Here is a 14960-nt window from a genome sequence, read left to right as displayed (position 1 = left end):
AGGATGATTAAAGGCCTGGAGACTAAAACATAGGGAGAATGGTTGCAGGAACTGGGTTTGTGTGTGTGTGTGTGTGCGCGCGTGCACACGCACACACACACACAAATAAATAAATCATTGGTAGCATCTGGAAAAAAGGCAAGCTGTAATTCTGACAATTAAATGATTATAAATAAATCACCAACGGGCCCTTGGGAAAGCAGTCTGCAAATAAGAAATCACACCGTCCCTTTCCTGCAGGGAATCACGAAGAAGCGAAGTTATTATATTAGTTCTTTTCTCCTGCCTGAAAGCAGCAATCCAGCTCTGGCCCACCATTCATTTGTTGCAGGGTTCCTCAACTTTGGCCACTTGAGGATGGGTGGACTTCAACTCCCAGAATCCCCCAGGCAGCTGGCTAGGGAATTCTGGGACTTGAAGTCCAACCACCTTGGCGAGGCCAAGATTGAGGAACACAGATTTACAGAAATGACTTCAGTAACCCGAAGACAGAATGTACTTCCGATTCGCAGAATATAAATTGTCCTCCACTTTTGACAATTTAGCATCAGCAGCCCCGTCCAGCAGGCTTGCAGCCGCAATGGAGCAGGAGGCAGACTGATGCGCTGGTGCTGCCGCCATGAGGAGAAGGGGGGGGGAATGGAGCTGCCCCACGCTTCCCGCTCTGCTTACCTCAGGGCCCCTGCAACCAGGCCATCCACGCCCTGACACCTGCTTCCCCTCGCAGCTGCGGCACCAACACACCGCTCAGCACTCCTGCTGTCAACTCTGGAGCTGGCCTGACGGAGGCCATTTTGAGGCTCCAGGGTTGCCACCAGGGGTGGGATTCAAATTTCTTAACAACTGGTTCTGTGGGTATGGCCTAATTTGTGGGTGGGGCTTGGTCATGTGACTGGCTGGGCATGGCTTGTATGTAAATATTATAAATATTTATGCAAATATTGAATTTTTTTTATAAAAAAAGAGCAACTTTTACCCAAAATCAGGCAAATCAGGCAGGCAGATTGAGTTGCTCACAGAATCACAGATTCATTCAGAGATCCATCTTTCTGCCATCAGCTTACCTGAGTCTATCACATAAAATTTGTTTGTAAGCAAACTCACAAAATTAACTCACAACACATCATGTATGTAAATATTGAATTTTCTATTTTAAAAAAAGAGCAACTTTCACCCAAAATCAGGCAAAGCAGGCAGGCAGATTGAGTTGCTCACAGAATCACAGATTCACTTAGAGATCTATCTATCTGCCATCGGCTACCTGAGTCTGCATTGAAAAATAGAAGCTTCGGTCCTAATAGAAGCTTCGGTTCAGCTCTGCTTTTAGATTAGCTAGAAAGCAAGAAATGCAACGATTTCCTACTTTCTAGCTAATCTAAATCTCCTGCACAGCAGAACAGCTGAGGGTCGAGAGGAAACAAAGGAAAAATAGCAATTTAGAAGGCAAGTTTGATAGCACGCAAGCCAGGTAAGGAGTGAGTGGGTGGGGCGGGCCAGCCAGTGGCGCGATTTGCCAGTTCTTTGGCAGGTAGAATCCCACCCCTGGTGAGAGTGCATTTTGCGTGTGCGTGTGTGTAGACCATTTCCAAGAAAACCTCAGCTGTGCTGCCCGGACAGCTGATAAGCACTGCGCGTGGGTGCACAGCGTTTCAAACTCCTCTTCTTTCCTGCCTTTTCAACCTCAACTCAGCCGCGCAAAGCAGCTGAGGTTGAAAAATCAGGAAATAAAGGACAGGTATGAACCCAGGCAAGTGGGTGGGCTAAACAGAGCAGCAGACACCAAACCAGTTTCGTGTCTTCAGAGATACCAGTTCTATAGAACCGGGCCGAACCCATGGTTGCCACAATGGAGATGAGGGTTGGGAAGTGGGGAGTAGAGGTAGCTGGGGTTGTGTAGCCAAAACAAAATACTTTCTCCTGGGAACCAAGGACATTCTCACACCAGGTCCGAGAGAGGAGGAGCGACGTTACCAGGCGACCAGATGGCACTGTGATTGGACCGTATGATTGTTTAGGGGAAGGAGAAAAACGTTTTACTTCTAATTCGGTGAAAAGGGCAGAGTCAGTTTCCACCAGAATGGTGCCAATATGATAGGTCCAATAAAACTATCCTTTGAGGAATCTACCTGCCTCGGACTTCTTGTTTGCTATGGGTTCATTATTTGGCACCCTGACATCTGCTCCGTTGTGGCTGCGAGAAAGCAGCAGAAGTGGGGCCACATGGTGCTGCCACTGCGAGACAGTGTGGGGGCGTGGATGGCCTGTCTGAGGGGGCCCTGAGGTAAACCGGTGTGGGGCGCATTGGGCAGCTCCACACCACCCCGCTGTCACAGCGAGGAACCAGAGAGAATGGGTAGCTGTCCAGCCGTGCAGGCTCTTAAGTAAAGCTTATTTTGGGGGGTAGGGCTTATATTAGGCACATATGTTTAAAAAAAACATGCTAGGGCTTATTTTTGTGATAGGTCTTATTTTCAGAAAAACAGGCTACATAGGAGTAATTCAAAAAAGATTAAGATAAAAACCCGGAAAACAGGCACCCTGCAAAGCCCCCTTTAGCAGATAACAGGTAATCAGAGTTGGAAGGGACCCTGTAGGTCATCTAGTCCAACCCCCTACACCATTTCTGACAAATGGCAGTCCAGTCTCTTCTTGACAGTCTCAAGCGGTGGCGCTCCCACAACTTCCGAGGGCAAGTCATTTTTTTTTTTTGTTAGGCCAAAATTTTTGTTAGCAGGCAAGACACTTTTAAGTGAGTTTTTGCCCCGTTTTACGACCTTTCTGGCCATGGTTGTTAAGTGGATCGCTGCAGTCGTTAAGTTTGTCACACGGTCGTGAAGTGAATGTGGCATCCGCCATGGACTTCGCTTGTCGGAAGGTCGCAAAAGGGGTTCGTGGGAACCCCCAAGGACACGGCAACCGCCACAAGTATGAGTCGGTTGCCAAGCGCCTGAATTTTGATCACGTGACCACGGGGACGCTGCAACGGTCGTAAGTGTGAAAAGCAGCCGCCAGCTGCTTTTTTTCAGTGCCGCTGTAATGGTTGAACGGCCACTAAACGAATGGCTATAAGTCAAGGCCTACCTAGACAAGAATCTTCACCATATTTCTAAAACCCGAGAGAGAGAAATGCACAGCAAATCCCCCACAAGGAAGGAATTCCAGACTAAGGGAATAGTGATTTTTAATGCCGGCTTCCCCCGCATTACAGGTAGGCCTCGACTTATGACAGTTCGTTTCGTGACCAAAGTTACCACAGCACTGAAAAAAAGGGACCAATGAACATTTTATGACACGATCATCACACAGTCCAGTGATCAAAATTCAGGCCCTTGGCAGCTGGCTCCTATTTATGACGGTCGCAGGGTCTCACGTGATCCCCTTTTGTGACCAGCACAGTCAATGGGAAGGCCAGATTCACTTAACGACCGTGCTACTAACGTAACAACTGCAGTGATTCACTTAACAACGGTGGCAAGAAAGGTCATAAAATGGGGCAAAACTTGCTGAATTTCTCACTTAGCAACAGAAATTTGGGGCTTGATTGTGGTCGTAAGCCGAACTCTACCTGTATTCAGACTAGACCTGGAGGGACAGGACCTATTCAACCTGACTGGACAGGCAGATGTGACGGGGAGGGGGGGATCTTACCTTGATGAATTAATGAGAGAAAACAAGTTATTCATCTGGAGCTATATAGAACCTTAAAAGTCTAAAAGGTAAATGTAAAGGTTCCCCTCGCACCTATGTGCTAGTCGTTTCCGGCTCTAGGGGGCGCTGGTGCTCATCTCTGTTACAAAGCCGAACAGCCAGCGCTGTCCGAAGACGTCTCCGTGGTCATGTGGTCGGCATGACTAAACGCCTTCGAAGGCGCATGGAACGCTCTTCCCTTCCCACCAAAGATGGTCCCTATTTTTCTACTTGCATTTTTTACGTGCTTTTGAACTGCTAGGTTGGCAGAAGTAACGGGAGCTCACTCCATTATGCGGCACTAGGGATTTGAACCGCTGAACTTCTGACCTTTTTTGATCGACAAGCTCAGCGTCTCAGCCGCTGAGCCACCGCATCCCTTTTTATTAAAAAAATTTATATTAAAAGTCTAAATGGGACCATAAATCAGCCCCAAATCTCTCCTTTCCCGCCACCACCATCACCCAGTGGCCACCCACTCAGGAAAGAGACCCAAAATCCTCCCAATCCTGTGGAGGCGCTCCAGAAAGAGACCGTGGTTAGTGGGGTTAAAAGTCAGTGAGAAATCAAGAAAGACCAAGATGGTTGAACTTCACCCCTGAACCTGATGCTCCCAAGGCAGATTCTGGCCTGACATCTAACGGACAAGAGTTCCACTCGTCGGTTTACTCTAGGACAGGGGTGTCCGACTTTGGCAATTTTAAGACGTATGGACTTCAACTCCCAGAATTCCTCAGCCGACATGGCTGGCTGAAGAAATCTGGGAGTTGAAGTCCACACATCTTAAAAGTTGCCAAGGTTGGAGACCTCTGCTCTAGGACTCACTCGTTCAGTGGAAGGGGTTGCTGTCAGAAGTTGTGAGTGATTTATCACTGCAGGTCTTTAAGATGATGCTGGACAACCATTTGTCTGAAGTGGTATAGGATAGGGCCGTGATGACGAAACCTATGGCACGTGTGTCACAGGTGGCACGCAGAGCAATTGGTGCCGGCACGTGAGCTCCAGGCAAACTTACCTCACTGCTCATGCGTGTGCCTCACAGCTGATTTTCGGCCGGTTTGAGACCCTTTTCGGCCTCCCAAAGGCTTAAGGAAGGCTTCTGCAGGCTTGAAACTAGCCCCATTTCATCACTTCCTGTTTTTCCGAAAGTACCGGAAGTGACGAAACGGGCCTCGTTTTCGGTCTGCAAAGCCTGCAGAAGCCTTCCTCAAGCTTTTGGGAAGCCAAGAAAGGCCTCAAACTGGCCAAAAACAGCTGTGAGATGCAGCGCAGGTAAGGAAGTGGCGGGGCTGGGTGGGTGGGGATTACGTGGGCATGCGTAGGCAGCATGGAAGGGGCACGCATTGTCTTCTCGGTGCTGGCACGCGAGTCCGAGCGTGCAAGCGTGCGCACAGTTTTTGGCACAGGAGCCCCCAAAAGGTTAGCCACCGCTGGGATAGGGTCTCTTGCTTGAGCAGGGGGCTGGAATGGATGACCTCCAAGATCCCTCCCAGCTTTATTCTGATTGATCGATCGATCTTTGCAAGTTTAGGGCTGCCATTTTCTCCACAAGATTTCCCAGGAAACAAAGGCAAGTTGGAGATAGCTCTAGTGTTGATCCAAAACAGCTGGATGAAGGGAAGGTTTCTTCAGCAGAAAATACCCCATGGCGTTCTTGGGAGGTGGCCGACACACCCCTTGCTCAAAGACGCAAGACCCATAGATTCTGGTCTTTCTTCACTGCCGCTACAGGTAGTCCTCAACTTACGACCACAACTGAGCCCAACATTTCTGCTGCTAAGTGAGACATTTTGAGTTTTGTCCCATTTTATGACCTGTCTTGCCACAGTTGTTAAGGGAATCACTGCAGCTGTTTAGTGAGTCACGGGTTTGTTAAGCGAATCTGGCTTCCCCGTTAGCTTGTCGGAAGGTCACAAAAGGGGGATCACCTGATCTCGTGACACTGCAACCGTCGTAAATATGAGTTGGTTGCCAAGCGTCTGAATTTTGATCACATGATCATGAGGATGCTGCAATGGTCGTAAGGGTGAAAAATGGTCACAAGTCCCCCCCCTTTTTAGCACCGTTGTAACTTTGAACAGTCACTAAATGAATTGTTGTAAGTTGAGGACTACCTGTATAGGAGAATATTTGTAGCTCGGGGTTGAAATGAGGGGTTCTTGGTGCTCTCTGAGCTTGGTTGTTTGCTTGCAGACGTTTCATGACCCAACTAGGTAACATAGTCAGGGCTAGAAGGGAAGGGGGTTTGCAGAGAGGAAGAGGAAGAGGAGGAAGAGGAGGAGGAGGTGATGGAGGCGGAGGATTGTAGGTTCCATGATGCTCTCTGAGCTTGGTTGTTTCCTTGAAGACGTTTCATGACCCAACTAGGTAACAACATCAGTGCTAGAAGGGAAGGGGGTTTGCAGAGAGGAGGAGGAGGAGGAGGAGGAGGAGGAGATGAAGGAGGAGGATTGTAGGTTCCATGATGCTCTCTGAGCTTGGTTGTTTCCTTGAAGACGTTTCATGACCCAACTAGGCAACATCATCAGTGCTAGAAGGGAAGGGGTTTTGCAGAGAGGAGGAGGAGGAGAGGAGATGGAGGAGGAGGATTGTAGGTTCCATGATGCTCTCTCTGACCTTGGTTGTTTCCTTGCAAACTTTTCATGACCCAACTAGGCAACATCATCAGTGCTAGTAGTGATTGCTAGTCGGATAAGCGAACCACCTTACAATCAACCTCCCCCGGGGAAAATCATCAGCAAAAAACACCCCGAAACTCTAAAGAAAAGCTCAGGGTGCCGTTCCTTGACCCTTGGTCCCGATTTTGCCTTATCTTACACCCAGCACCTGGGAAGCGTGTACAGCCAAGGGACCGAGCGGAGGAGGGATTAGTGCAAGGAAGGAAAAGTTTAGTGGTGCTCTTGCGCAGAAGGCGTGCACGTTTTATGCAGACGGTTAAGAGACTCACGCTTCTGACTGTGTTAATTTGTCATTCCAGTCCTCCAGAGTATTGCTGGCCGAAACATATCTACAAATACAACAGATTAGAGAAATACCTCTTTCATTTGTTCATACAGTTTACTCAGGGCCGTCTATTAGGAGGAAATAATACGGCTTTTTTTCCCCCCTTCTCTCAAAACTGGGCAACTTTTTAAGACTTGTGGACTTCCAACTCCCAGAATTCCTCAGCCAGCTTAGCTGGCTGAGGAATTCTGGGAGTTGGAAGTCCACCAAGTTTCGCCAAGACCTCATAGAGCTACAAGGGACCTCAGAGATCTTCTAGTCTAGTCCAACCCCGTCTAGCCAACATCACTCAGACCTCCCCCCCCATCCCTTCTAAGTCAAAAAGCATATCTCCCTGTAACCAGGTGGTCTCTTTTCCCCCCCTGGGGTATTTCCCAGCATTCACTGCCCTGAGGCTGCAGAGGCTCAAACGGGAGGGTGTGCATTGATGGGTTGTTTGATGGATGGAATAACACAATGACAGGGTTGGAAGAGACCTTGGAGGTCTTCTAGTCCAACCCATGGTGGTGTTGGGTTTAAAGGTTGGACAAGGACCAGGTTTTAAGGGTATGGAAGGTTTACCTGCAATACCAAGATTTTACCGGTGGCCTCTGTACAAATCCTCCATTTTGAGGGTGGAATTTTATGCACGTGTATGAAACAGGCTTTGCAAACAGCTTTGCTGCTGCTTTTAGCAGTTTGAGAAATGCTTCGTGCTTAAATGTCTGTGGAGATTCTCCATCGTCCAGATCATGGCTGTCCCAAAAATGGTTTTGTTTTTTTTTTAACTAAGGGGCAACTGGACTTTCTTGCTTTTTTCTTCTGAAGATGTTTCTCTTCTCATCCAAGACGTTTCTTCAGCTCTGGCTGGATGGTGTGGAAGGGAAGGATTTATACTCCTTTGCAGACAGCTGCTCGTTTGCATCCTTTTTAGAGAGTTGTTGAGGCCACTTGGACGGGCCAAAGTCCACATTTTGGTCAGAGGGGACCGCTGGTTTGAAAGAGGGGGTCAAAGAGGCCATCTATGCCAAAACTGAACAGCCCTCTGTCAACAGAGGGGGTGGGATACAACATCATTTATTTCCTTCCTACAATACGGTCCTTTCGGCAGTTCCAACCCGTTTGCACCACTCAGGTGACCCTGAGGACAAAGTCAAACCTCCAAGTGGCCTCAACAACCCTCTAAAAAGGATGCAGATTACCAGCTGTCTGCAAGGAGTATAAATCCTTCCGTTACTCACCATCCAGTCAGAACTGAAGAAGCTTCTTGGATGAGAAGCGAAATGTCTTCAAAAGAAAAAACGAAGCCCAATTGCCTCCTGAAAAAAAGCTCCTTTGGGACTTCACGTTTAAAGCATCCTGCTTCACGCTCAGGAAGGGACAGATTCACACCCAAAGCAGAACGTTTCATAAACATTCCCTGTTGGATCTCTGCCTGCGAGCAGCATACCACAAGAGCAGAACTATAAAAACATACCTACCGATGATACCAGGCTAAGGATGGAAATGAAAATGACACCCAAAGTCAACAACTCCTAATTTCTTCTATTAAAGGGAGTCCTCGACTTAACAACTATTCGTTCGAAGTTACAAAGGCACGTGATAAAGGTGACTTATGACTGTTTTTAACATTTACGACCGTCGCAGCATCCCAGTGGTCACGGGATCAAAATTCAGCCGCTTTTCAAACTGACTTGTATTTATGATGGTCGCAGTGTCCCGGGGGGGTGTCACATGATCCCCCCCAGAAAGAAAGAATAGAGCAAGGATCTTCAAACTTGGCAAGTTTCAGACTTGTGGACTTCAACTCCCAGAATTCCTGAGCTAACATGACTGGAGGAGGAATTCTGGGAATTGAAGTCCACAAGTCTTGAAGCCATCGAGTTTGAAGACCCCTGGAATTGATAGAGAAAGAGAGAGAGAGTAGATATAGATAGATAGATAGATAGATAGATAGATAGATAGATAGATAGATAGATAGATAGATAGATAGATAGAATAGGGCAAGGGTCTTCAAACTTGGCAAGTTTAAGACTTGTGGACTTCAACTCCCAGAATTCCTGAGCAAACATGACAAGAGGAGGAATTCTGGGAGTTGAAGTCCACAAGTCTTGAAGCCATCGAGTTTGAAGACCCCTGGTCTACTTCAATTAAAAAAAAAACACCTTTAAAAGCAAGCTTAAACCCACCTTCACCTACCTGGAGCTCTCTCTAGGTGTAGCTAAGGATTCTGGGAAAAGAGACTGGAAGGCAGCCAGACTGAATATAACCAGCTTAGAAGAATTTCACCATGGAATAGTGTCAAAGATTTAAGCCAAATATTTAAGTCTTAAAGGAGACATTATTTTTTTAAAAACACAGAGGTAGTCCTCGACTTACAACCAATTGAGCCCCAAATTTATATTGTCAAGTGAAACATTTGAGAAGTGAAATTGGCCCCATTTTACGACCTTTCCTGCCTCGGTTGTTAAGCAAATCACTACAGCTGATTAGTAACGTGGTTGTGATGACCCGGGGTGTGACACAAAAATAACAAAGTCACAAAAATAGAATAAATTCCCTTTAAGGCCACCAACTTGGCCCCCAATGTCCAATTATTCTCGGCTGGATTTCAAACTCTTTAAAAAAAAAAACAGTCTACGGAGGGAGTAAATGTAGTCCAACCCAAAGTAAAAATAATTAAAATAAAAAAAACCAACACAAGCCACACTGAAATAATTAATACAGTAGGCCAGGATGATAAATTGCAGACTTCCACCAGATAACGCAGCAACCAGAGTTGGGAGGAAGCCAAAAACCCAAATTAGCTCCGACAAGAATGCACGCTTTGCTTCCAGCCACTTTGCCATACGCACTTTGTCCTTTTAAACAGTCCTCCCAGCTGCAGCCCATGAAGGGGATCAGGGCCCTTTCCTCCCCATAGACCACGCCACTCATGTTTCTCCCTTATCCGTTCCTCCCTGCGTGCCCTAGGATGAAGAGGGGATGGGCCTGGGCCTTCAGGGAAGCCCACAAGATACTTAGCGTCCAACACGGCCAAGAAACGCACTTCCCAGTGAAGAATAACTCTTGAAAGTTAAGAAGCGATAAGGCCCCGGCGGGAATCTGCCATATCCCAAGCGTGCAAGCAGCCTCTGCCCTCCAAATAACAGGGCGCAGGGCCAGGAAGGCGACAGAGCCAGGAAGAAGAAGGCAGTGCGTGCAAGGTAGAAGGAACTCACAAATCCGACTGCGTGACCTTTTCATTCCACTCTCCGAGTTTCTCAGAGGTTTTCATATAGCTGGGGGGGAAAAAACCCGGGGGTCAATCACACTTATACTTGAAAAAAATGGGGACTAGGAACTTGGGGAGAGGGAGAAAAACAATCCCAAGAGGGAAAAAAAAAAATCAGAAGAACAGAAGCGAAAGGGATCTTAGGTGTTTCTCAACCTTAGCAATTCTAAGATGGGTGGACTTCAACTCCCAGAATTCCTAGCCAGCCAGCAAGTGGCTGAGATTGAGAAGCGCTGCTTTGAAGCTGCCTGCCATATGATGTCCTAATAATAATAATAATAATAATAATAATAATAATAATAATCACCATCATCATCATCTCCTCTCTTAGCTCATCCAGGATCCCGGAAATAAAAGGGGGTCCTTTAACGAACCATAGAGAGGTGTTGGGCTGGGGAATTCTGGGAGTTGAAGTCCACACTTCTTAAAATGGCTATGGTTGAGAAATGCCATCTTGGATGAAGATGATGTCGATCTTGGTGGTCAAGAAGACCAAGGTGGATGTATTATCCATGAACAACAGAATAGCAGAGTTGGAAGGGACCTTGGAGGTCTTCTAGTCCAACCCCCGCTGATCAGGCAGATAGCCTGATACCACTGCAGACAGATGGATGTCCAAACTCTTCGTAAAAAAACTCCAGGGATGGATGTTTGTGGAGATTCTCGGTCATCCATGTCACGGTTGTCCCAAAAGTACTTTCCCAAAAGGCAATTGGACCTCCTTGGTTTTTAATCTTGAAGACGTTTCGCTGCTCATCTCTTTCTCCCTAAGAAAGTCCAATTGCCTTTTGGAAAATCACCTCTGAGACAATTAATCTTCCTGATTGTCAGGAAAAGGAGAAAAATGGCTGGAAGGGAAGATAGATCTGGATTATGTTCCTGAGAGGAAAAAATGCCATGCAGCACTGCAAGCTGCACATCATGTTGTCACCTGTGCAGAGTCAAACCGCAATTTATTAGCGATCCAATGAAAAATACAAAAAATGAACCCGTTTTGTTTGCTCCCTGGGTGGCACGCATCAATGAGGCTAATAGTGGTAAATACGTAGGTCTCACCTCCACCCCATTTTCAACTCTTTCCGTATTCCTTTTAACTTTTCCCTTTTAATGTCTGATGTTTTAATCATCTCGTGGTCTTATTCTGTTATTTATGGCACTGAGAGCTGCCCAGAGTCCTTTGTGAGGGAGAGGTGGACAGCATAAAAGTTTAATGAACAAATACATTAAATTTAATGGCTCAATATATGAAATTATTAAATAAATGAAATTTGTTTATTAAACAAATAAATGAAATTTAAATGAAATTTAATAAAAAGAAATTTTAAAAATGAAATTAAATAAATTAAATAAATAGATAAAAATTAATAAAGGAAATCCAATAGATGAAATTGAACGAAATTGAACAGATGAAATGGAAAAAAGAAAAATTCAATAGATGAAATTGAATAAATGAAATGGAATATAAATGAAATTTAAACAAAATATGAAATTGAATAAATAAAATCCAATAAATAAGTAAAATAAATAAATGAAATTCAATTAAAAAAAATGAAACTCAATAAAGAAATGAAATTTAATAAATATAGAAGTGAAATTTAATAAATAAATGAAGTTTAAGAAATGAATAAATAAATGCTCAAAATCACCAGGTTTTCTACTGAAACTTTGTCACCGTTAGAACACTGAAGCCTGTGACTGAGAGAAACTATCCTCTCCCAGATACACAGGCCTTCCACAGTTGGGACACACTAGGACTACAACTCCCAGGATGCCACAAGTGGTTCTAAGGCCCCTGGAGGGAGCCACGCTGCGCAAGGCCCTGCCTGCCCCAATGAGCAGCGGAAGCCCTACCCAGGGGCACCTCAGAATGCAAGTCCGTTGCCCGAGGACCGCGGAGGAAGAGGGCTTCACAGATACAACATGAGGCAAAAGGAAGGAAAGTACAGGCAGTCCTCAACTTATGACCGTTAACCACAGCCTGCCCGTCATGATCATACAATGCACACATGACCGACTCAATAATAAAATCTTTTTTGGGGTGATAGTTAGGTAAATGCTGAGGTTGTTATGTGAACCAACAACTTGCTATGGATGTCGTTTCCCTGAAATGGGAAATAAATGCCACTGTTCGGTGAAACCGTCGTGAGATCATGCGACCACGGGATGCTGCGAACGGCCGCAAATGTGGCCTGGTTGCCGAGTGACTGAAGTTTGGTCATGTGAATGCCTCTGTGGGGTGTGTGCGTGTGTGTGTGTGTTTCCAACTGCTGTAACTGAATTGTTCAGTACAGGTAGTCCTTGATTTACAACCGTTCATTTAGTGACCAGTCAAAGTTACAACAGCATTGAAAAAAAAGTGACCCCTTTTTCACACTTATGACCATCCCCATGGTCACAACGATCAAAATTTGGACACTTGGCAACTAGTTCATATTTATGACGGTCGCCGTGTCCTGGGGTCACGTGTCCTTTTGCGACCTTCTGACAAGCCAATTGTCATGCCGCTGGTGGAGACTGACTCTGAGGGAGAGGAGGAACTGCCGACAGGGAGTGCAAGTGTGGCTCCGGAGGTTGTGGAAGAGGCTGGGGAAGGGCAGAGGCCGGCTGGGCAGTCAGAGGAAGACCCAGGCCCATCCCCTCTTCATCCTAGGGCACGCAGGGAGATGATGATAAGGGAGAAATGTGAATGGTGTGGTCTAGAGGGGAGGAAAGGGCCCTGATCCCCTTCATGGGCTGCAGCTGTGAGAACTGGTTAAAAGGACGGACATGCGTATGGGCCAGTGCTGGAAACAAAGCATGGAAATATCTCTAGTCTGTCATTCCTCTCTGAGTTTGGCGTCCTTCCCAGTGTGTGTTCCGATATCTGTGGACGTTTTCAAACCCTTTATCTTACCTGGTTCCCTTAATTGCTTCAGTGTGGTTTGTGTTGTTTTTACTCTTTATAATTTATAGGCATTTTTAGTTTAAATGGCGTTTCTTCCTTTTTGTAACTGCTTGTGGGGGAGTTTTTTTGTCTCCAGTCAAGGATATTTGGAGCTTTGAAGCAAAGTGAAGGAATAAAAGGGGCTTCGCTTTGTTTTTTGTGACTGTGTTTATTTTGTATGCCACCCTGGGTCATCACACCAATAGGGAACCCTGATTCACTTAACAACCACATGAATAATATAGCAAATTCCACGATTCACTTAACCACCATGGCAGGAACATTCGTAAAATGGGGCGAAGCTACCTTAACAAATGTTTCGTTTGGCAATATCAATTTTGGGCTCAGTTATAGTCATAACTCCAGAACTTCTTGTCATCTCAAAGTAGGATGGTTGCAACTTTGGACAACTGCTAAGCAGCTAGTCGTAAGTCGAGGACTACCCATGCCTTCTAATTTTTTTGGCTGAGCTGCAAAAGATTACGTCTTCAGTGTTTTTATCTCCCAACTGCGTGCAACAACATACAAGGTCACAAAGGAGGGAACACCTACGCGTTAGAGACCTGGACATCGTGCCAACTCTTGGAGAGGTTTTGCTTCAGGTCATCCAAGGGAGTCAAGCCCAGCTTCCTTTTCAGCTCTCCGCAGTGCCTCTCCTTGGCCGCCAACACCTGGCGCAAGGTGCCAATCTCATCTTCCACCTGCACATTTGGGGCAAAAAGAGTCCAAGTTAGGCAAGAACAAGTAGAAGACAAATGAAACGGTTATAGGAACGGGAGTCATGGCTGGTCTAGGGAAGAGAAGGACCAGGGGAGACAGGAGAGCAGTCTCCCAATACTTGAGGGGCTGCCAAAGAGAGGAAGGGGTCAAGCCATTCTCCAAAGCACCCAAAGGCAAGACAAGGAATAATGGGTGGAAAGTAATAAGGGAGAGAGATTCAAACCTAGAAATAAGGAGACATTTTCTGACAGTGAGAACCATCAACATTATCCCCAGAGCTAGGCTGGGGCTTCGCTAGCGGTAGCGGCTCTTCCATCCCAAGGACCAGCCCATAGATTTCCACAGCTCTCCTCTCCTCTGCATTCTGTGCATCCACACCTCAGGCACTGGACCCAGCTGTTCCTGCTCTTCCCCATCACCCACCTCCAGACTGGGGGGCTGTTGACTCTCCACCTGAGGGCTGACAAATGGCCCAGGCTCTGCCTCTCTCTCTCTCTCTCTCTCTCTGACAGTTCCATTCCTTCTTCCCCCGTCAGAGGTCCCAGGTTGCCTTGATGCTAGCCCTGACTCCAAGGTGCCTTCAGAAGTTGTGGGAGCTTCATCACTGGAAGCTTTCTAGAAGAGACTGGACTGCCACTTCTCAGAAATGGTGTAGGGTCTCCTGCTTGGGCAGGGGGTTGGACTAGATGACCTACAAGGTCTATTCTATCCCTATTCTATCCTTATTCTATTCTATTCTATTCTATTCTATTCTATATTCTATTCTATATTCTATTCTATATTCTATTCTAATTCTCATTCTATTGTATTCTCATTCTATTCTAGTCTAATTCTATTCTACTCTAATTCTATTCTATCCCTATTCTATCCTCATTCTATTCTATTCTCATTCTATTCTAATTCTATTCCTATTCTATTCTAATTCTCATTCTATTGTATTCTCATTCTATTCTAGTCTAATTCTATTCTACTCTAATTCTATTCTATCCCTATTCTATCCTCATTCTATTCTATTCTCATTCTATTCTAATTCTATTCCTATTCTATTCTAATTCTCATTCTATTGTATTCTCATTCTATTCTCATTCTATTCTAGTCTAATTCTATTCTATCCCTATTCTATCCTCATTCTATTCTATTCTCATTCTATTCTAATTCTATCCTATCCTATTATTCTATTCTAATTCTAATTCTACTCTACTCTAAAGGGAAGAAATGCTGTCTCAGGAATCAATAAGAGAGGAAGGAGCCCACAGTCACTTAACGGTCAGAGGAAGAAACTTATACAGGACCAACCCTAATGGATCAAGCTATTAAAAGGGGCAGTGGGAAGTCTGCACCTTCAGACTCACAGGTACAGGTAGTCCTCGACTT

General features: G+C 45.8%; 1 protein-coding gene across 10 annotated transcripts in view; it reads right to left on the bottom strand.

The window, feature by feature from the left end:
* Window positions 1-14960, bottom strand: part of TPD52L2 (TPD52 like 2) — a 51603-nt gene that overhangs the window by 30080 nt on the left and 6563 nt on the right. For 4 of the 10 annotated variants that reach the window (XM_087928825.1, XM_087928829.1, XM_087928826.1 and 1 more), the window contains exons 3-5: window positions 13419-13567; window positions 9891-9950; window positions 6635-6694 (exon numbers count right to left, since the gene is read on the bottom strand). In XM_087928825.1, the coding sequence (XP_087784951.1) occupies window positions 6635-6694; window positions 9891-9950; window positions 13419-13567 (269 nt within the window). The remainder of the gene's footprint in view (window positions 1-6634; window positions 6695-9890; window positions 9951-13418; window positions 13568-14960) is intronic. The other 6 variants (XM_087928828.1, XM_087928835.1, XM_087928831.1 and 3 more) reach the window with 3 other exon arrangements.

This window comes from Pseudonaja textilis, chromosome 3, assembly GCF_049901715.1.
Source record: "Pseudonaja textilis isolate UNSWEBS1 chromosome 3, rPseTex1.2, whole genome shotgun sequence".
Classification (NCBI taxonomy): Eukaryota; Metazoa; Chordata; class Lepidosauria; order Squamata; family Elapidae; genus Pseudonaja; species Pseudonaja textilis.
Note: the sequence above shows the minus strand (reverse complement) of the source record. Positions and strands in the feature narration are given on the sequence as shown.